Here is a 21,517-nt window from a genome sequence, read left to right on the forward strand (position 1 = left end):
TATCTACATGTGAAAAAGACAAAACATAGTAAATTATGTATTCTCCCCGTACAATTAAACAAAAGTACAACAAAGCGTTTGAAAAACGCACAGATGAAAAATTTGACAATTCCGCTTTGTTCGTTTTTGGGTTTATGACATCAGAAGAGGCAAAAACAAATGGACCAATCTTGACATATGAAGCATTGGTTACATTTGAGTTTCAATCTGTATACATTATGGCTTTTTCTCTGACCCGTTTTTGTGCATTCGTCACAAAATAGTAAATGTCATATTCTGCATGTTTTGACTGATTTGACTGGAAAATATCAGAATTAACCCCCAACTTGACAAATTTTTGTGTAGTACATAACTTTATATTATTCACTTTTTTTTTGGATCAAATATTTTGCATCTATATATATATAATAAATTCAGCTTGGGAAGTTGAAATACCTATTTGCAATGTTCAAATGCTTCTGGTTAGCATTGATTTTCTTGACTCTGATTGGCTGCAGTCCCAAGAGCGGAAATAAAGAAGACTTTTGCTGTGGGGGTGCAAAGACGATTTTCAGTGTGTGTAATAACGTAATAATAATATTAAAATAGACAGTTAAATATTTAAGTACTCTGAAGTATTTGCAGATTTCAGCAGACTGTAATACTAAAAACGCATGAATACTGGAGGACCACTGTGTCCAAATGTAAAAAGACTGCAGCTTTTTATTGAAATGTGTAATTGTTATGTAAATAATTTACAATAATTTGTTACAGTACCTGCAGCAGTATTCATACCAGCTGAAAATCTGTGTCACCTTGTCATTATTCTGTTTGTTCTGTAAGATTCTCTCACAAACCTTTGTTAGAGAATAAAGGTTCACTTGTAAACCTTCAAAGCAGATGTAATTAAACCGAGATTAAATTACACACAGATGGAATCTGTTAATTCGATCAGTTCAGATAGGAAACATTTTCACCTATTTCTCTTTGGCGTTTGAGTAAAGGAGGTAAAATAAATCTGAATGCCACACTTTTCAGATTTGTATTTGTTAAAAAACATGTATATTTTTGGTCTATCCTGTAAAATCCCAATAAAATATGTTAATATTTGTAGTTGTGAAATCTAAAAAAAGAAAAAAATCAGGAAAAGTTCTGTGAGAATGAATACTTTTAAACTATGGAAGTCTGTATGAGACATTATGTAATAATAGCAATAAATTAATGCCATACTGCTGATTGAATTTAGTGTGAAAATTTTATTAATTTGTAAATCTATATATGCACAAATAAAAACACGGCACTTTGAAATTCATTCGCACAATAAATAAATCATGACTGACCACCAATTCAGAATCAAACAAACCATTTTTAATACTTTAATGTTTTATTAAATTTTTCAATAATCCAATATATGTGAAGTGATTTCAACTTCAAACAACAAAACTTTTACGTCAACATAAGTCAGAGTGAGTAGTTCATGGTGACGGGAAACAAATAAAATAAATAAAAGCATAATTATATTTTGGGTTCACATAAAAAAGGTCTTTCACAGTTTCACTTTAGAGGAAAAAGACATTTACTAAAAATTTGTATAGATTTTTCTCAGCTTCCACTTATGAGCTTAAGGTAACATTTTTCAGTAACATTTACATGATTGTTCTTGAACATAAGCCATGGCATTTTGTTAATAGCACAATACTCATTCAAAGCTCGCTCCATGATTGTACAAAACACAAGGAATATGTGAGAAAAGTAAAGTAGAAACAATTCAGAAGAACTGGAATAATAAGGGCGCTAAGTACCTGTGATAATAATGTACAGTAATAGAGTGCTGTGTATTCACCGTGGGATACAAGAGTAAAATGCAAAATGATCTCAAGTCTGTTTTATACTTTACTAAGAAACACCACATGGCACAGTAACAAAGTTCAACTATGGCACAAAAGATTTCAATAAATAACAGCGTGAAGAAAAGCACAAGATCTGCAAATACCAACACATGACATGTGAACCTTTAAGACTACATAAAAATCAGTAGAAGTTGTGGCTCTGCAGAAAGAAAAAGGAACTAACATAAATAGTGAGAGGATACATCAGTTTTCACAGTCAAAGACGTCTTCCCGTCTTCATCCTGACGCTGTGATATTCAAACCAGGCGGATAAGGGAGAGCAGCCACGCCTCCCGTAACGACTGTCTGGAATGAGTGTTTCCAGGAACGCACCTGATCCCTGCAGGGCGGCTCCCGCTGCTCCCTCCTCTTATCCTGAACCTGCCCTGCTGCCTGGCCGTCTCCCAGGGACCTGGATAGACACGGCGTGTCTCTGTGTGGGGACGGGGTTGGTGCACAGAACAGAGTGAAGGAGACACTCTGTGGCTCTGAATGCAGATGGGCCGGAAAAGCAATCATAACACCTCCTCCAGGTTGCTGCGTCTCTCACTCTTTCTCTCTCTCTCTTTCCTTTTACGGGAGAAAGAAGTTTATCCTCTGTGGGATGGACTTGCATCCTTGGGCTGAGAAGAGTCTCTCCTCTTTGGGAACATACAGCATCGCCTTGGCCACCTCATCCAGTGTTGCTTCATCTGCCTCAAGACCTCGCGCTGTGTAGGCGTCTCGCGCGCACAGCTTCACGTGACGGTACTCCAGAGGCAGAAAAGGCACAAAGAAGTCAATCAGGTGGTCCGCCATCAGCTCACTCTGAGCAAAGCCCCCTATGAAAGAGAATAATAAAAGTACAAACAACCAAATCAGAATAAAGACATGATTAAAATTGAACTACAGTCTTGAAAACACACAGAATAAACCAGTAATGATTGATTTATGACAATAAATCAGACACAGATAATATGTTTGACAGAATATACAATAACTTCGCTGAACTCTGATCAAGAACCGCAACAGCATTGTGGGGATGTAGGCAGAGAAACCTCTCACAGCCAGCTAAGCAATGTTGGTGGCATCAACTAGCTCAGCCACTCTTTGGTTACCTGGCAACAACCTGTTGCTCATATCTGCTTAAAAATAAAAACAGTGTATAACAAACAGTGAATAAACCAGGAAATGTCATTGCACCAGACTGGCAGTATTTCAGATGTTTAAAACACAAAACTAATCAATAATAATTATCAATATTGACTGGTATGAAACACTAATACGCTTCTCAGCCCTAGTTTCACTCATTTTTGCCAGCTGCAGAGAAAACAAACATTTGACTATTTGAACTTTAACCTGGCTGAGCCGCGTACCTTGGGTCTCCAGAGTTTCAGCTCGAAGCCGATGCTCCAGGTCCTCCATACCGATGTCCTCCCGATTCTGACCCGAGTGCCAGAAGTCCAGCGCCACATCATTAATTGTTGCACCGCCTATGTTGCTGTAGTGATGAAAAGCAGTGGCATGTTTATTGCATTTCTGCACACTTTGGGTCAAGATGAGCAGAGCAGAAACAAACAAACTCTGTAACTGAATATTCATGAAAACATGAATGTTATTGATAAAAACCTGGTTGATCTCAGATATCAGTTCCAACAAGGTTTTCATTTACAAATTCCAAACTTTTCATGATATATTACAACACAATAGTAGTCTATGTATTATTATATAATTTATTGTAAAACAATATAGTCCTTTTTCTTTGAAGGTCATTAAAAAATATATGATTATTACCTCTGACCTCAATGCTGCATGTCAAATATGGTCAAATTAGTGACCAATGTGAAATTCACCGAAAGAAATTATGACAGCTTAGTTTCTATGTGACAAATTTTGGATTTTTCCTTGAGCTTGTTGTCTACTATAATACCTAAGGATTTAGTTTTTCCTACTCTCTCCATGCTGACCAATTCAGTATGTGTATTAGAATTAGTCTAGTTTACTCCCAGTTATAGACGAGCATTTAAATGACACATAAAATTACCTTTCATCAGTTTCCTCAGATAGAAATATATAATCAGTAAACTCAACTCTCTTCAAAAGGTCTATGATTTCCATTAATTTACAGATTGGGCCCAATACTGACCCCTGGGGACCACCACCAAGAATGTCGAAAACATGCATGAGAACTCCCACAACCTCACATACATCACTATCTAAATGAGTTTAGGATTGGGTTAATTACTGAAGTACATATTCAATGTTTTTGTGAATTTTAAATGAAGATATTGATGGAAAATTAAATCACATGTTGATAATTTCTGAATATTTGATTAGAAAAGTTCTTTTGTTGACCTTAAATAGTTTCACTTATGATGGGTGTTACAAAATGTTTAGTTAAAACAAATGAGAGAAATGTTTTCTTGGGTATGAAAATGGCGTCATATAAATTAAAAATGAATAAAACATTTTGAGGACGTCAAACCTCTGCTGGTCAGTACTTCAAGAAGATTTCAGACATAAACTACTAAAAACATGAAAAATACAAAAAACCCATCCTTCACTGAAAGTGAGCTGTCAGAATAGCAGTAAGTGGAGCTGAGCTTGAGACCCAGATTTCACATCCCTTAGCCTGATCCACCAACCTGAGGAAGATGAAGATGGCTCTCCGGTAGCTGACCCCATCCACGTTGTCATAGTGATCCATGTAGGGCTTGATGGCGTCGATGAGGCCCGGGTGGAGCTTCTCAGCCTCGTCGAAGATGAACAGAGTCTGCGGGCAGCGCAGCACCAAGTCTCGGATGGCTTCCCTTAGCTGACCCTGGACCCAGCAAAGAGGAGCAAATTCAATTTCACACATTCAAGCAATCCAAATTTATTTATACAGTCTTTAACAAAGTGCCTTAACAGGACAGACATGCAAAATAAATAAAGGCACTCGCCTTAAAAACATAAAACTAATAAGTAAATTCAAAGACAAAAACAATAATGACACTACTGATAATGAGGGATTAAAAGAGAGTGATAAATGAAGATATTGCGGGAGAAGAACTTAATACCTTCAGATCTTTATTTTTCTTACTTTTCCAAATGGAAATAAACTACCTTTTTTTTCCAACTCATGCCATTACAATGTTTTTATCTCCATGATAATACATGCAACAATAGATTTTCACAGTACCCAGTCAAAAACTCTTCTTTGTACTATCAATCCACTAACTACAGTCTAGTTATTTTAGTTATTGGGTAAAAATGAGGAGCCCATTTGTGCCATTGTGGCCCAGTTGGACTCATGCCAGGTTCCAAAAATCCACGCATATCTGTGGTGTTGGAGCACTATTATTTGACCTGAAGCATCAGTCCAGATTGTGACTGTTATCACCCGTGAGCCGGGTTTCAACACGCAGACTAAACATCTGATTAAGCAAGGGAGCCGACCCACGAACACGTTTACCATGTTCCTGGAACACGGCGTCCAGCTCCGTGGGCCGACGGGTTTTCTGGACGTCTCACCTTGTACGTGTCCAGCAGTCTGGCATGGGGGAAGTGGAACGGGGCGATAAACAGACGGACGCACTCGCTCTTCACCCCGTCCCGGTACAGGTTGTCAGCGATGATACGGGCCACAAAGTTCTTGCCGGTTCCGGTCCAACCGTGGAAGGAGAGTGTCAGAGGCTTGTTGGACTCTGGGTTGTTGATAAAACCCTGGATGGCTTTAAGAACCACGGACTGGACCAGATGTTGGCCGTGGAGCTTCGTCTGCAGGTCCTTGGCCAAACCTGAGTGGGGAGAAAACATCAGACACACAATACAGCACTTGAATTATTTTTCCTTTTTTTTATTATTCCTTAGCCAGTTTTTATGAATTCAATTAGATAAAAATAAAAATACTAACAAACTAATATTTCTCCTCTTGAAGACCTTGAAATGTTGAACCAGTCAGTTTAAACACCTATTTCCCAATCAAGCTTCCTGTTCAAACATAAGATTATTACAGGAACATTAGTCATCCTGGGCATCTTACAAAAATGTTTACTGATTGGTCGATGAGAAACCACTACATTACACTAACAATAAAATGAGATAACAGAAAACAATAAAGAGGCTCGGCCAACTTTCTTAGAGCTGGAACGAAACGCAGTGAGTGGAAAGATAAAAGTTTCCATGACAGTCAGGAGTGTCATCTCCTTCCTTGGGAGATTTTAAGGAAAGTAGCAGCCAGGTGTTGCTCACCAAACACCCTTGATTCTCTGATGGTCAGTGAGCACGGCTGCCTTTACAAGAAGCAGAAGTTTTGGTGAAGTTAAATGTTGATGTTCATGGAAGCACAATCAGAAAAAGACAGACAACGAGGTAGGATAAATGCTTTTCTCTCTGAAAGGAATGTGGCAGCGGGACTTCTGTTTGCAGAGCTGCATCTGGATGAACCAAAAGACAACTGGACCAACGTTCAGACACATCAGGCCGCGGTGCAGATCCATCCATCCATCCATTTATCAGACCGGCTTATACATGCCGGGTCATGGAGAGCTGGTGTCTGTCTGGTGTTTCTCCATTGGGAAACACTGGGAGAGCAAGACAGTGACCCATAACCCATGGGTGTATAGAGAGAACATACAAACTTGATGAACACCACTGTGCTGCCCTTATATGAATGCGTATCAAAATTAAAGAAGAAAAAATAGCATAGCAGCACAAGCTGTACCAAGAATGATTTGCTGGCCTGAAACACACATTCACTAGTCTTTATAGCGTGTTTTTCATTTAAAGTACCATATCACAAAAAAAAAGAGGGAAAATGTGCTGCAGGTTAATTTTGAACTGGACTAGTGAGTATAAATTACACTAATTTACACATCAACAAATATCTCCCTAACCTTAAAAGTCAAAAAGTGCACAAAATGATCTGCAATCTGATCAAAGGAAAAATTTGTTGATCAATTGGTGCACCTTTAGTACCAATCAAGCAGTGTGGTGGAGGGGTGATCATCTGGGCCCAGGACCTGAACAACTTGCAGTCATTGAGAATTATTCTACAATAAACATTAAATCTTCGCCCCTAAATGCTGAAAGGGCCTAATTAAAGTTCAGACCTACGCCAAAAGCAAAATGTTCTAGCCAGACTCAAGGAATGTCCACAACAGAAACAGTGCTAAAGAGAAACTCAAATTTTATCTCCAACAATACTAATGAAGGTGGTTGGACAGGTTGTCTCTCCCCACAGACACACAATGTTACAGGTGTTTACTCTCAGACAGGCTAAGCAGAAGTGAAACACACACAAACAAATCACCTGTGATGTTGTTGGTTATCCTGCAGTCTCCAGACTCACAGCACTGGCCCAGGCTACAGTACCACTGATGCAGCAGGCTGGTGTAGTCCTGAGGAAAGCCTGGCCAGAGATCCCCGACAGGAACTTCACACAGCAACAGACACATAAACCAGAGTTTATAATACTGTAGTAAGCACGGATCGTCTTTCAAAACAAAGACGGAAACTCCTGATCAGTGCAATAATGTTCCGGCTCACCTTGCTGTGTGGCATCATCCTGGTGGGGCTGACACTCCCCCTCCCAGATGTTGCAGTAGAAGTAGTTGAAGTAGTAAGTGGAGACGTTGCTAATGCTATCGAGAGGGAAGATGTCGGCCTCTGCAGACAGAGCGCAGATCAGAGGCAGCAGCCAGCGCACAAACATCGGGGAGCAGGGCGGAGAGCCGCGGCGGCAGAGGAGATACAGGGCAGCGGAGCTTCTCTCCCAATTATTTAAACCACCACCTCGCTGCGTGACAGCCTGCTGTGGGTGCGTAAGGGTCCAGTCTCCACCCACGAAACGGTACCGGCTGTAAATTATGTCCGGGAAAGCACTAGCTTGGCCCAGCCGGTTCCGCCCACACAGAAAAGAGGGGAAAAGCAGCGGCGGCAGATTGATTTCTTCCCCTCCAAATGTCAGTGTAGCTTTACATAAAGAGGTGTATTTTTCCTCTTCCTCATTTGGTACAGAAAAACACTAACATCACATCAGCAGCGATTTAGTTTCCTCATTACTAGACTTCCTTAAAAGGAAGCTGCTGCTGTATTATTTTACTCTTTTGCTTGCCAGGATAAATCAGGCTTGACTGCAATATTTATTTTATAAATATCAATGAATAACATGTCAATTTGAATCTATGATCAAATAATGTACAAATGAACTCATCTTTATGACATGCTCAGACGTCATGACGCACCATCTCTAACCCCTCCCTGACTGTGATTAGTAATAATCAGTGACCTCAAGCTGGCCATCATAACATGACTGACTTAAATTTTTCCTACTATGTTCTTGATAACTGCAATAATATGGACAACTGTAAATTTAATGTTTTAAAATGACAGCAAAACGGTAGTTCCTTAGAAAAAACTGAGTGGTTTCTACATATTCTTCCCCCAGGTCCATGTCTTATTGAAAGAGATATTTTATTTGTAAATAATTATTTACAATAATACAACCAACTGTTTACCACTGTAGAGCCTGGCGCTCCTCTACATGGGGACTATTTTAACAATCGTGTGGTGACAAACCAAAACCAAAAGCCATGACAGATTTGCTGGAGTTTATTAGGACAATTGCTATGACGGAACATGAAATATAGGTTCAATGAAAAAACTATTTTTAGGAACCTAAAAGTTTTTAACTGTATAATCAAATCCTTTAATTTGATCAGTAATCAAGTTCCTGCCTTGACGGTATTTTCAGAGTATTTGTTTTAACAAGACAGTTTTTATGTAGAAGGTCTTGCATGTTAACCATCTGCACCAGCCATTAGACATTACTGTAATACATTTGTCACTTCTTCATACTCTGGGCTCGTTTAGTTATGTCTTGTGGAGGCAATATGTTGTACAATGTCGACGTCTTGTACATTTGCGACCACTGAGTGGAGCCAAAGCAACTAGGTCAACGTAAGAGTAACCCGTTACAAAACTATACATAAAACTTAAGTTCGAGTCACCTTAAGAGCTGCATATTTTTAATTTGTGTACATTTAACGCAATAGGTTTTTCCAGGGATTCCAATACAAAATTCTTTCAATTCTTGAAGTTGGAATCAATTGTTGAGTCATTTTCTAACGACATGAACTCAATCAGGGCTGGTCCAGACTCCATGGGGCCCTAAGCGAAATGTGGTTTTGGGGCCCTCTAGTTCTGCCAACAATGTGGACTGGCTGCAATCCGCAGTCCGATCATTAGGACATTTACACACCTGCTATAAACTTATTGCATCTCTGGCAGTGATGTTTACATTATATACATGTATAATAGGACACATTTATTGGCCAACCAATTTATCAACCATTGGATTTATGGGCCCCAATTTAGTTTTTTTTAAGCCCAATGGAAATGATCTCTTTGCTTTTTAGTATCAACTGCAGTTTCTTAAGTGTTAATGTTTCACCACATCAAAAATAAATTTTGTACAACTTGGTTAAACATTTTATATCTTCATTGACTTGACAAGTAATCCATAACAGTGTGGGTTCATTTCAAATCTTTATTAAATTATAAATAAACTCCAGAAGCTCAGACCATCCTGATCACAGCATCAGTTCATGAAATCGAGGATAAGGTTTCCATCATCTTCATGTCGGCGCCTGCAAGAAAGCGTCTCATCAGACGAAAGTCTCTTCTAATGAACATGTAGCTCTCCAACTGACCACAAAACCTCAGAAATAATGGAACGGTAAGGGTTATAATCAATGCTTATATTCATTTGGCAGAATCTTTTCATCACTGGTTAAATGGTCAGCTTATAGAAACTCCAAAAATGTGATAAAAAAAATAAAACTAAATCCTTACCGTTGTTGAAGTTAATCTCCTGTAAAGAATGAATGAGAATCTTATTACAGGTCAGCAACCGATTTTAAAATGTTTCCAGTCACTGGGTCGCTCAGTAATATTTTGCATTTGTCTACATTACAGTTCAGGTCAGACATTTGTTTGGACATCACCGAACCCACATTTAATGTTTCACAACAGTGAGTCATTCCTTACCAATGTTTAAAGTGTCCGCTTTCACACTGCAGTCCTGAAGTATTGTTGACCTGAAGAGACAAGAGCATTAGTCAGATAAACGACCCAGGCAGAAACAGGACTACCGCTGAACTGACCACATCAGTTAGAGCTAATATAACACGTCATGGTTAATCAGTCGTCATTTTGTCATCACAGGTCAGATTAGGATTGATCCCAGGTAGAGGTGTGGATTCCCCTCAACCAGGTGCTCAAAAGACGTCATTTTTACTCACCTTTCAGTTCAGCTTCCTCTAATATGAGCTGCCACTCCCCTCAGAGGCTCTGTAAATGGGAAAAGTAGATGTCTTAAAATGACACAGCACTGTGCAAAAATCAAATAAATACTAACTTCAGATCAGAGAGTTACTTATTTCCTCAACGAGATCAGCGACCTGATTCAAACTCATCACACCTGAACTTCCTTTAGCTTCAACCTGCAGCAAATACAAATCTTACCTGTCAAGCAGCACAGAGTCGCATGATGACATCCATTCCTTTCAGAAAGCAGGAGATAAAACTGATCAGCTTTGACTTTAAGCAACCAGGACATTCAGATATTTGTGTTTGATACGTCAGCTAGGGGTGAAAGGTCGATATGAGGTCTTCATGGGATAATCTGCTGAACTATGCAGTCATCATTGTATCAAATGTTCGTGAAAGATGCATCTTTACTAGAAAGCTCACCTTCATCAGCTGCTGCAGACTCTGCCTCCTGAAAAACAAAAAGAAATGTAAATAAAAGGGTCACTGAGCTACTGTAACCGAGGTTAGGGAAGCCGGTGCATCAGATAGGAGCGAAAGATTGTTCTTCATATTGATCTGTTGAACTATAAGATCATCACTGCATCAGGTAAAGTGTATACTTATTATTTCTAATAAAAACTCACCAACAAATTCAAAACGTGGAGTAGAGGGCATGAGGATGCCAAACACCTGCAGGAGAAACAGGCTGATTACTAAGAGTTGAGGTTTAAGCATAAACAGCCATCCTTCAGCTCGAGCTGTGTCAGAATAAAATCCTCTTTCACTCTTTTTCAGAGAGATTCCCAATGTTTCATAACAAAATTCATCACAGACAGTCATGCAGAAAACATGGGAGTACACATAGTTTGGTCATTACCTGCATCTCAGATGTTGAAGCGATCAGCGTACCTGAGAGATAAAGATGAGCAATTTTTTAAAAAAAGGATTCAGATTTAATGAGAAAATGCAACGAGTTCTTTGTGCCTCAGATTATAAATTTAGGTGGTTGGAGTATCGTCATCCATCTTGTCGAGAGTAGCAAATATTTGTCATCATTGCAGCACAAGATTATTGAGACGGTGATCAGAGGCAGACTAATGCTTCACTCAGGTGTTGCTCCAGGTTATAGTAGAAATTTCCTAAATTTTGACCTAGGAATGACTCCATCTAAAACTTAACAGTTTAATCAGAAAACTGTTAAAACTTTTATTGGAACAAGTTAAAAATTGTAGCTTAGTCAGTTTAGTCCAGGTGAGTACCTGTACATTTTGTTTTTACATTTTTAAAATCTGAATGCAGTTCTTTCACATTTAGTAGATCAGTAAATCCAATGTCTGAAATAAACCATTTTATGATGGTCAACTTTTACTTTCAGAGCTGCAGATTTATGCCAATGTTCCTTAGGCCTAAAACTCACAGCATATTTAACTAGAGACACTATATTATATGACTATACATTGTATAACTACTTTGGCACTGAGATTAACTGGATCTCAGTGTCCAAAGTAGCACAGTACATTAATCAGTTAAAGCAATCCAATCCACTGCATTTTAAAAAAGGTTCAGTTAACATAGTCTGCAAATTTTTTTTTTTGCTAGTCAACTTATTTATGAACAGTTTAAATTCACAGGATACACCAGAGAGATGCATTATTCTGCTTTCAAATATGTTACAAAGCTGTAGAGTCTTACCTCCATCCTACTGGTCCTTCAGCTATCTGAATTATTCCATAACCTGTGGATGATTTCTTATTAGCACAGTTCAGTTTAGCAGATTACACATTAAAGCTGAACTGATGAGGCCTCATTGTTAAAATTTCTCAGAAATCAATCCTGTCCACTACTCTTACAACTTAATCATCGACCTTCACGCAGGATGACCCCTACTCAGTGAGGGAAAACTTGCATACCTATGCATAAGACGCAGATTTACAGTAGTCGGATGATCCATGGTTTTCCCTAAACAGAAAATATAAGCAATTAGAACCGTCAAACAATTTAGCTTTGGTCCAAACTCGTGCTAAGCCAACTTTAAGGAAACTGCTCTCACCACGCCACATGGCTTTCCATCTCGGCATATCCCATACATCGCCCTGCAAACAAGAAAGCAGCACTTTTATAAATATTACTGAGCTAAACAATTTTTTGCATCAATTAGAAAGCACGGCTAACATTCAGGCCTGCAGCCAAACTGTCCCATTGAGTCAGAGTGTTGTGTCGCATCATATTAATTCAGATGTCCCTAACAACACGAAATTACATCATTCATCTATGGGACAACGACTATTTACAGTTACAGTAAAGTGCAGCGAGGCTGGTATAGTCAGCTACATGCTAACCCCAACACGTGGCTGAGGCCTACAGGAGTTTCCCTCTAAAATAAAACTTAAACTAAAAAAAAAAAAGCTTAAAGCTGCATCAACAACAGGAAAACTACAAACAATTAATGTGGTCAAACATTCAATTAACTAAATAAAATCTGCAAAGGGTAAACTTCAACAACCTTACCTCGGACAGGGACGAAATGGGAGGGAGAAAGCGGTGCGAGAGGTTTATATAGATAATCTCGCAAAGCCTGATGGGTAAAAAAAAGTAGTAAGACATTTAGCGCCATCTGCTGCCTTTCGATTATAATTTCTGCCTCAAAATTCAATTCGTAAAAGTTTTGGAAGCACAAGTTTATCCCTCATGACGTACCCACAAGAACAAATTATTCTAAAAGGAAGTCTATTTATTGAAATATCTTTGACCATCTGAAGTGTGACAAAAATACTTACAATAATGTGCTTAAGACATACTGATACAAGCATACATTATGCCAACACAATGCATTACTTATGTGTTTTGTTTCTAATACAAACATATTAGCCATTGCAGTTTTTCCTGTTGTTGTGGTTATGTTTATTAAATACTACCATTTTCTTTATTTGCTTATAGAAAAGAAACAGTGCTTAATAAAAACACTGGAAAGCATTTAACTATTCACTCGTGGATAATGTAGAGCTAAAATATTCTACATAAAAAGATATTTTTAACCGATTAGCAGTAATTAACAATGACACCAACATTAATATAATGGAGCACTTAAAATTAGACCAGTAAATTGTGAAGACCCAATGGAGGTAACTCAGCCATTTCAAAGAGCTGTGATGCTGTGGAGACGCCTCTAAGGGAGCAAACATATTTCTTTGTTTTCAAGAGCACCTTAGAAAAATTGCAGCTTTTCCCTAACCAGGCCAATGGACATCAGAAGACGCCAGCTTTCTGAGCGAGTAACGTGAAGACCTGGTTGGACTTAAGAGAGATTTTTCCTGGGCAAAGAAGACGACTTCTGGTCTTTAGTCAGGGGAAGCTAAGATTTACCTGTCTGGCTGATTAATGAGGTGGTCTTCATCTAAAATACAAAAAACCCCTGATCAGCACCCTTGCAGTCAATAATGGTGGTGGGAACATAAGGCTGTGTGTGTGTTTTTCAGCCACTGAGACCAAAGTAAATCATAAAAAAGTCAAGATGATCCCTCTTAAGCATAGTCTCATTATCTTTAGATTGATGCCGTTCTCATTTACTATCAAACATTGTTTCAGTGGTATAAAAACAACTTCAAAACTGCCAAGGATATAAATAATTTTGGGTTTTACAGCAACAGCTACAGTTCCTATTTCTACTCCTATTTTTATTAATGCCATATTACCATAGTTGACCTATGCTGTAATTTATTCTACAAGGAAGAGAAGGAAAGTACGTCTTATTATGAAGCTTTGATCGACAATACTAAAAATATAAAAAAACAACAACTTTAGAGCAGTTTTGAAAGAAGGTGACCTAAAATAAATAGACCAAATCTGACAGGAAATAACTCTCAGAGATTTAATATAATGCTTCAATAATCAGGAGAGTCAGATACAATCAATGGTTATGATGAGAAGGAAATAAAAAAAAAAAAGAAAGAAATTTGTTTTGATTGCTTCTATCAGGCAATACTGAAATGAAAGGCAAGGCCTCTATTCAACAATTTATACAAAAACATGGAGAGAAAAAAAAAACAGAAGCAAAGCTTCAAATTGAGCTTAACACCAGGTGGACAATTACAAAGGCCTTTTCATTTGTATTGATGTTACTGAAATTTCAGGATCAGCAGTAAGTTTTTAGATCATTTCAAGTTTTTTTTTTTTTTGTCTTTGTATCAACTGATAATTAACTCTTCAACTACTAATAAGAGGGATAGTTTTTGTCATTGTTCAGCATGTTCTGATGATCTTTTTTACCCCCAAATTCAGATCCAAACTACAGTTTTAAATAGAAAAATCAGCAGTGAGTCAGTGATCAAAAGGCTTGGTTTTGACCAACATGTGGTTCTGGATGTAAAAACACAAAAATATCGAACAGCAGAAACCAGTTGGGTGAGTCTACTCTGTTGGCTCTTTTGAGAGAGAGCTTTAAGATGAGAAGATGATCTGCAGGACAAATGGGAGTTCTTACATCCTCACTATGGAGAAAGTACAACATGTAAACAATCCGTTTTGTTCAGGAATGCCTTCAGGTAACTGTTTGCTGTGTAGCTCAAAATCCCTCCACTCTCTTTTTCTTTAAACTTCTTATTTCTTTTTTGGCATAACTGGCACTGAAACTTTGAATTGCATATATTTCTTTAATATATATATCTCACCTCTCCTCATCAGTGGATTTAGATGCCATGGCTCATGTTTTGCTTCTGGTTAACACGAAAGATACAAAAAACCCAAAAAAAAACAAAACAAAATTGGCCACGCTGACACGAAAACAAAATGACGAAAAGCAAAATGGAATGACTCCTAAAGACGGAAAGCAATCAAGTTGATATCCCCAATAGTTTTATAGTATTGCCAGAAAAAAACAGAACAAAAAAATTGGAAATAAAAAAAGAATATATATTTTCCTTATATGTATATCTATATATAAAGATCAGTTTGAACTAGTTGCAGGCAAGCAGAGAAGTTCTCTCCCGCCGCTTTAGGATCGATCCGCTCCACTGCTATAAGGCTGTCAGACTCTGGGAGGGTGCAGCAGCTTTCTTTCCTCAGTCAGATTCCCTGAGATGTAGAGCGCCGGTTATTTTATCAAGCTTCACTTGAATTGTACACCATCAATCACAAACCTCTTGCTCCCCCTTATATAATGAAACAAAAAAAAAACCAAACAAACATGTATTTTGGAAAACAAGTGCTTCTCTGGATCGTCGAGAGTGTGGATCTAAAGCTGATGGTCGACTCTTGCGTCCCCTGTCAGCGGTGCCGAGTTTCACATAGGGGAGAAGAGAAAGGGATGGGATCAATGGCCAGCGAAGAGGAAATTGCCCAAGTAAGGAGAAGAGCTCATGTTTACATCTTTGATGCTTTCATTCATTTCCATTTTTTATACAGTCAGATGCAAAGCAGTGTACAGGTTCAATCAGTCATCCCAAGGCTTGAATAAGAAGTGTGTTTTGTTTTTTGTTTTTTTGCAAAAGAGGTCTTATGAAGACTCTTGTGTCTGTGCAGATTTCTTTTTGCACTTCTGTGTTCATCAGAGCGGTGTGGCGTCCTCAGTGCCTTTGAGAGGCTAATCTCTTTAATAGCGGCTCATCGTAGACCCAGCACTCCCCGTCCTCATGGAACAGCTGGAGAAAACATGAGGCAAATCATTTATTTTAAACAGCTGTATAAAGATCTCATCTTAAAATTGCAACTCTAACAAAAACACTTTATAACAGTTTAAATCGCCTGTACAACTAAAACGTCAAATTTTACTTTTACCAATCACTTTGAGAGAAAACAGCGTAGTCGCTGGCTCAGAAAAGAATAAAAAAACTTACAAGTTTTTCACATCCAAATCATACATTTGAATATTTCTTTGAGGTTTTATGTGATAAAATGGATTCAAATAGACACAGGGTTGCCACCAGGGCAAAGCTAGGCTGGAATGGCAGCAGATAATCACGTGTGTGTCTGCTCTGGACTTTTGGATGTGTACCTGGAGTCCAGAAGGCTAAAATCAAACGAAGCCAGCTCTCTTTACAAAGTACAATGTTTGTATAGAACGAGTGGGAAAGGACTGTCCAGAGGAGTCAAGATGATCGCTACAGCGCCTCCTGTTGTGCAGACAGTAAAACATCCAGATAGTATTTCTGCTAAGTGTCAAGGTAATTAAAGTTGGTAATTATTCTGATTGTGTATGTCCGGTTGTTACTTACAATTATCATTATTATCATTAATATTATCAATAGATTTTATTGTCTTATGAGAGTTAGTTTGTTACCATTTTGTCTATGTAGTGTAATTTATGTTGTTGGCTCTTTAGCCAAGTATATTGAACAGGCAGATGAATGTTATAATGTGGTTGTAATTACAAATTGCTCATAATTATTGAATGATTACGTAATACATTTAATTAAATTGAGGTAAGAGGTAGGATTAAATAAGTGTTCACTTCTTTTGTCCTTTTCAAACAGAAAAGTAGTGGTTAACTAATTATTTTGTTCTTGGTTATGCATGCACATGTTTTCTCTGTCCCGTTTGAAATAAATGAATCGAATCAAAGGTTTTGACCACCGCTGTGGATTTGTGGCAAGAAGCCATGGAAACAAAGGCAGAAAGCCTCACCCTAGTTTCCCACTGCTGCTCCTTCTCCTTCCTCTCTCTGGCCTCGGCTCTTTGCTTCTCCTCCAGACGATGTTTGGCCTCTGTTGCTGCATCGATGTCTTTAAGCTTCAGGTTCAGGGTCACATCTCTCCATAGTCTAGAGCACAAATCAGGGTTAAAAATGCTCATGTCTGGACAGAGATATTTAAAAAAGTTCACTTTGCAGCCAATGTTACCTCCGGGACTCGTACTCAAACTGGTCCTCCAGTTTTCTCACTTTCTTCTTTATGATGCCAATTTTCTTAGTGTCTATGAACGTTGTGTTCTCCTGGGATCATAGAAGACATTTAGATGTTACTTAATGTGATGGAGGGGTAAGCCAGGATAAAAGCTTATTTGTTGGCAGGAGAAACCATGTTTTGTCTGGGTTTTTTTTGTTGTTGCCTGAAACTGGTCTATTTTTGAGACACTTTTTGCAAACATTTACTCAATCAGTTAGTTCCACACTAATCAGTATATAAATATGTAACCTACAGAAACCATAGAGTTAGAAAGAAGGAAAAAAAGAAAGAAAGAGACAGATGTGAGGATCCATGCTGAGATGAACATGACACTACAACATCCATACTTAGTTTAAAAAGCAGTGAACATACCCAAACAGGTTGGAGAAAGTTGTTTTTAGAGATTCAAATGTTTATCAAGCTGACAAACCGTGGAATAAAGTACATTTCTGAAACTGGTAAACACTATATATCATGTTCCATATTTTTATAGGTTTCCTTTAATTTTTGCTTTAGGAGAGAAAAAAAAATGCTTTCCAATAGTACGACTGCTAAACATATTAACATGCTTTCCTTTTTTTCCATAAATGCTCGTCATAACTTCAGATCTCAACATGCAAAACAAATAGTCTTGATTGTTTTTAGCATTCAGTTTTATAAATATAAAGTCTCTAGTTTAGGAAAGAAGTTGCAACAGTTTATTTTTAGAAAAGTAAAAAATACAAAGCTGCCTGGGTTTGCTCTGAGGTGGAAGCGTTACAAATCAGCAGCAACATCATTTGTGATGAATTCTTGTTTTCTGTGTCAAGTTGTTTGAAATTGTTCAATTTCTCACCTGAATACAAGTGGTCTTATAAAGATAGCTACATGCTTATGTACAAATATGTACTTTCCATTTTTTAAAATAAATGCCACTATTTTCTTCAGTCCACAAAAAAAAGAGAGATTTTCTAAACTCTTAACTCCTTTATTTTCAGACTTAATCAAAGAAAGAGCAAGAAAAAAAAGGACATTATTCTGGATCGAGATTGTTCCAAATTGACAAGAATTTGAGTTCAATAAATTCAGGAGGGTTAAAACTGCGAAGGAGCTTCACTATACGAGTTTGTTAAGGAATCAGGTTGAGCAAGTTTACCGCCCCTTATACCCGGAGCGCGGAGGGGATTTGTTGCTGTAAGCAAATATCATAAATCAACAATAACATTCCTGAGCAAAAGAAAAAAAGAAGCCACAACTCACTCCAGTTGCCAGCTTGGAATACATCACTCCGTTCCATTCTCCTTCAATGGAGTAGAAAGATTTCTTGTCATTTGGCGCACTGGGGGAAAATAAAATGCAGAAAAATGTTAAAATATAGTTCCATACACCTGAAAAAATGAGTTTGAAAGTTGTTACAATGCTTCATCATTCATCTTACAAAATTTCTGCTGTGACCCTGTGCTTCTTCCCGCCGTAGAAAGGTTTGGTGTGGAACACGATGTTGGCGCTGTAGCCTGACTTGGAGCAGGATATGTTGCACTCTCCACCCAGCTCCACCCACGGCACTGTTAGAATCGACCTGCGGAGATGGCCTAATGATCAGAGAGGTCCACTGCAACCAGCGTCCAGAGAGGCCCTGGGCATGGTGCGGCACATACCTGCCATATCCATTAGGGAAGGTGAGGATGTAATGCTCATCATGCTCCAAACATGACACACAACCTAGATAGCAACCAGAAGATGAAAATCAATGCATAATTATTATTCTGTGCAAGCATGTTGTGTTTGAGGAGGAGTCTCCTTTACCTTGGCCGATGTTGTGGACACCTATAGACATGCCGAGAAACTTTGACTTCGTCCAGATGTGAGCGTTGAACTGGATCTTCTTACTTAAACACTCCGCGTAAAATGCAGAAACTACATGGAGAATAAAAGAACAAGATTATGGTGAAGTGAACAAAAAACCAGCCAGATAAAAAGCTGCTTCAGGCAAAATGGCTCAGTTTTCTGAATCTTAATCAGTGAAAGGCTGAGCAGAGAATCCTGAGATGAGGCTGCTTGGAGACTTACTGGGTGGGTGGTGAGAGACCTGCTCTGCCACGAAACATACACTGTTGGAAGAAGACCAGGGAACTGGACCTTCTGATACCGTCTCCTGGAAAAGTCCAACAAATCAGACAGAAGGAACATTAAACACTAACCTGCTACTTTGTGTTGGATTATTTCATAAAATCCTAATAAGGACTTGATGAAGTTCTAATAAGTCAGGATTTTCTCACCGCAGGTGAAGAAGCTTCTTCTTTCTCATTTGGAAGATCCCAGTGGCAGAAGAAGACTTCACCCAGGATCGGGTTGTAAGGTTTTTTGGCCACTGAGCCTTTCCTGCCTGCATGGAAAGCGGACAGGTACCACTTCACCACCTGAACCATGCGTTCCCTGGGCTCCGGTTGGTCGGCGATACTAGTCAGGCATGCAGAACAATAAGATTAAAAGACCGTCACAAGTTCTGCATCATGGTTCCTCTGCAGAAAGAGTCGTCACAATGTACGCACCTTACAAATAAATCAGGATGTGCAAAGAAGTCTGCATACATCTCCAACAAGGATCTCCTCTCTAGGATGAAAGTAGGCAGGACCACCTGGCGTAGAGTGAAACAGGGGCGAGATAAATTTAACATTTATATTACAGCACAAAACGTCAGGATGGAGCAGCAGAATATCGGGTGCTTACTTTAGTGAGGTCCATGCCTAAACGGACTTGTGAGAGCAGATGCATGATTACGCTCTTATGCTCTTCCACAGACTCTCCCTCACCGTCGTCATCACGGTCGTCATGGCTGTCAAACATGTCTGAGAACGGAAGCGGATCTCTTAGTTGCCTGGAACACCAGTCAACTACCTTTATCTTATTATTGCATGAGTTTATCAAATATCCTTTTATACAGTACCTATAAAAAGTATTCACCCGAGTATGACTGTAACTCAAGTCATCGGTTAATCAGTAGTCCTGGATACCATTACAGCATGGATATAAAAGAACATCTTCATAGATCATCAGTCCATCCTCACAAACTGAGTGACCACGCAGGAAGGAGACTAGCGAGAGCTTATTAGAAGATGTACTGAGCTAAACGTGGTGCAATCCGGGAATAAAAGCCCAGAAAGACTTTAAAATTCATGTTCTCAGGCACTTGCCATCTAATCGGATCTTGAGTCATTTTGTAAAAAAACGGTATCGGCAAAAACTTCAGCCAGCAGAAGTGCAAAAGGTGGCCGACATGTCGGAAGATACAGGCAGTCTATTGGGATATGCTTCTGCCACACTTCTGAGTTTTGTTAGTAAAAAACATAAAAAAAACTGATTATCATGTGTTTTTCTTGTTCTTTCATAATTAGAAACTACTTCATGAACATCTGTCATATAAAAATTGTAGCTAAAGGAATTGAAGTTTGTGGTTGTAATGGGGAAAAAAGTCAAAAATGGTCAAACAGTATAAAATGTTTTAGCAGGCTCCTGTACTTTTGACACGTTGAAAACAACATTTGTTACAACCCTCCAGTACTTAACAGGAACTTTAGCTATAAGCTTAATGAACATTTTGAATGTATTTTTTAATATCTTTTCACTACTGTCTGTCTGTTACCTGCATCTGTGGTGCCATTTGACATGGTTGAGTTGAAGGACTCTGTGGTTGCGGGCCGTTTTAACGATGTTTCTTCGATCGCACTGGTGGAGGCAGCAGGAGGCCCTGAGGGACTGGGGGCAAGACGAGGAGACAAAAGAAGATGGAGGAATAAGTTGATTAAGCTGAAGTACAGAAGCAATCTTAGAGGAAGCAGTTCATACTGAAGCTGGTGATGCAGCGGGACTTTTAAGGAAATTAAGCAAAACTCCCCCACCTGAAATGACTATCCTGCTTTCAATGCACAAAATAAATCCACAGTAGATGGTGGAAGATGCAAAAACACTCACTCTGCGCAGTGTTTGGGTGAAGTGCTGCTCTGGTAATACTCGTCAGCATCATAAAACTCATCCTCGCTGGAGGAGTAGGAGAAGTCTGGCACTGAGTGTGAGGGCCGGGGCATGTGAGTTGGAGAGGCGCCGCCGCTGCTGGGGCCGGACGGGCCACTCCCTGATGGACCAAAAACACAAAAACAGACATCAGAGTTGGTATGACGGAGGGCTTGGCTCCGTTTATGATGGATAAATCAACTGGAAGATGAGCAAGAGCAGTGCACAGAAGCATTAACATAGTGACTGCTGCCTCTGCAGAGCATAATGTCTGCACAGTCAGGCATGGAGCGAGCATCCTTAATGCACAGCACAGCGTTTTAATACCGCTGTCTCAGCACAGGAGACACACAGGCTGCAAACTTTGCTTCTGGACGTGGCTTCTTTAATTTACCTAATGTTCACCGCCGACGGCGCGCAACAATAAATAATAACCGTTTTTCTCCTCATGTGGTTTCCTTCTCATTTTGGTCAACGATTTAATCACATTACATGAAAATATATATT

General features: G+C 38.9%; 2 protein-coding genes, 1 long non-coding RNA gene and 5 other non-coding genes across 11 annotated transcripts in view; all 8 read right to left on the minus strand.

The window, feature by feature from the left end:
• Nucleotides 1-1,325: 1,325 nt before the first annotated feature.
• Nucleotides 1,326-7,825, minus strand: tor3a (torsin family 3, member A). The gene is made up of 6 exons (XM_044130040.1): nucleotides 7,377-7,825; nucleotides 7,141-7,263; nucleotides 5,361-5,626; nucleotides 4,493-4,668; nucleotides 3,224-3,348; nucleotides 1,326-2,689 (listed from the first exon to the last, which is right to left on the minus strand). Exons 1-6 carry the CDS (start codon nucleotides 7,540-7,542, stop codon nucleotides 2,442-2,444), a joined length of 1,104 nt encoding a protein of 367 aa, XP_043985975.1. The 5' UTR covers nucleotides 7,543-7,825; the 3' UTR covers nucleotides 1,326-2,441.
• A 1,535-nt stretch (nucleotides 7,826-9,360) lies between these two features.
• Nucleotides 9,361-12,688, minus strand: LOC122838974. The gene is made up of 12 exons (XR_006371969.1): nucleotides 12,651-12,688; nucleotides 12,193-12,235; nucleotides 12,053-12,101; nucleotides 11,835-11,877; nucleotides 11,020-11,051; nucleotides 10,787-10,832; nucleotides 10,584-10,611; nucleotides 10,356-10,393; nucleotides 10,133-10,181; nucleotides 9,879-9,928; nucleotides 9,684-9,702; nucleotides 9,361-9,478 (listed from the first exon to the last, which is right to left on the minus strand). It is a non-coding gene; the product is annotated as an uncharacterized LOC122838974 (long non-coding RNA).
• Nucleotides 9,547-9,623, minus strand: LOC122839204. Its single transcript, XR_006372006.1, has one exon. It is a non-coding gene; the product is annotated as a small nucleolar RNA SNORD47 (small nucleolar RNA).
• LOC122839207 lies at nucleotides 10,465-10,543 on the minus strand. Its single transcript, XR_006372009.1, has one exon. It is a non-coding gene; the product is annotated as a small nucleolar RNA SNORD77 (small nucleolar RNA).
• Nucleotides 10,676-10,749, minus strand: LOC122839205. The gene has a single exon (XR_006372007.1). It is a non-coding gene; the product is annotated as a small nucleolar RNA snR60/Z15/Z230/Z193/J17 (small nucleolar RNA).
• Nucleotides 10,899-10,980, minus strand: LOC122839202. The gene has a single exon (XR_006372004.1). It is a non-coding gene; the product is annotated as a small nucleolar RNA SNORD79 (small nucleolar RNA).
• Nucleotides 11,124-11,205, minus strand: LOC122839208. Its single transcript, XR_006372010.1, has one exon. It is a non-coding gene; the product is annotated as a small nucleolar RNA SNORD24 (small nucleolar RNA).
• Nucleotides 12,689-13,996: 1,308 nt separating the features above from the next.
• Nucleotides 13,997-21,517, minus strand: part of osbpl9 (oxysterol binding protein-like 9) — a 36,206-nt gene continuing 28,685 nt past the window's right edge. For 3 of the 4 annotated variants that reach the window (XM_044130042.1, XM_044130041.1, XM_044130043.1), the window contains 13 exons: nucleotides 20,972-21,131; nucleotides 20,643-20,755; nucleotides 19,730-19,848; nucleotides 19,552-19,637; nucleotides 19,279-19,459; nucleotides 19,070-19,154; nucleotides 18,806-18,916; nucleotides 18,658-18,721; nucleotides 18,438-18,578; nucleotides 18,260-18,338; nucleotides 16,976-17,067; nucleotides 16,761-16,896; nucleotides 13,997-15,778 (listed from right to left, as the gene is read on the minus strand). In XM_044130042.1, coding sequence (XP_043985977.1) covers nucleotides 15,704-15,778; nucleotides 16,761-16,896; nucleotides 16,976-17,067; nucleotides 18,260-18,338; nucleotides 18,438-18,578; nucleotides 18,658-18,721; nucleotides 18,806-18,916; nucleotides 19,070-19,154; nucleotides 19,279-19,459; nucleotides 19,552-19,637; nucleotides 19,730-19,848; nucleotides 20,643-20,755; nucleotides 20,972-21,131 — 1,442 coding nt within the window. In that variant the 3' untranslated portion in view covers nucleotides 13,997-15,703. Of the gene's footprint in view, nucleotides 15,779-16,131; nucleotides 16,250-16,760; nucleotides 16,897-16,975; nucleotides 17,068-18,259; nucleotides 18,339-18,437; nucleotides 18,579-18,657; nucleotides 18,722-18,805; nucleotides 18,917-19,069; nucleotides 19,155-19,278; nucleotides 19,460-19,551; nucleotides 19,638-19,729; nucleotides 19,849-20,642; nucleotides 20,756-20,971; nucleotides 21,132-21,517 lie in introns of all 4 variants that reach the window. The other variant, XR_006371970.1, reaches the window with a different exon arrangement.

This window comes from Gambusia affinis, linkage group LG10 (assembly GCF_019740435.1).
Source record: "Gambusia affinis linkage group LG10, SWU_Gaff_1.0, whole genome shotgun sequence".
In the NCBI taxonomy this organism is placed as follows: domain Eukaryota; kingdom Metazoa; phylum Chordata; class Actinopteri; order Cyprinodontiformes; family Poeciliidae; genus Gambusia; species Gambusia affinis.

Bases quoted from the DNA above. Each gene is read 5' to 3' on its own strand.
- tor3a (XM_044130040.1), bottom strand. From the start codon at position 7,542: ATGTTTGTGCGCTGGCTGCTGCCTCTGATCTGCGCTCTGTCTGCAGAG. The intron at 7,264-7,376 runs GTGAGCCGGAAC...TGCTGTGTGAAG, and splicing joins GGATGATGCCACACAGCAAG to TTCCTGTCGGGGATCTCTGG. The intron at 4,669-5,360 runs GTGAGACGTCCA...TGCTGGGTCCAG, and splicing joins GACTGCTGGACACGTACAAG to GGTCAGCTAAGGGAAGCCAT.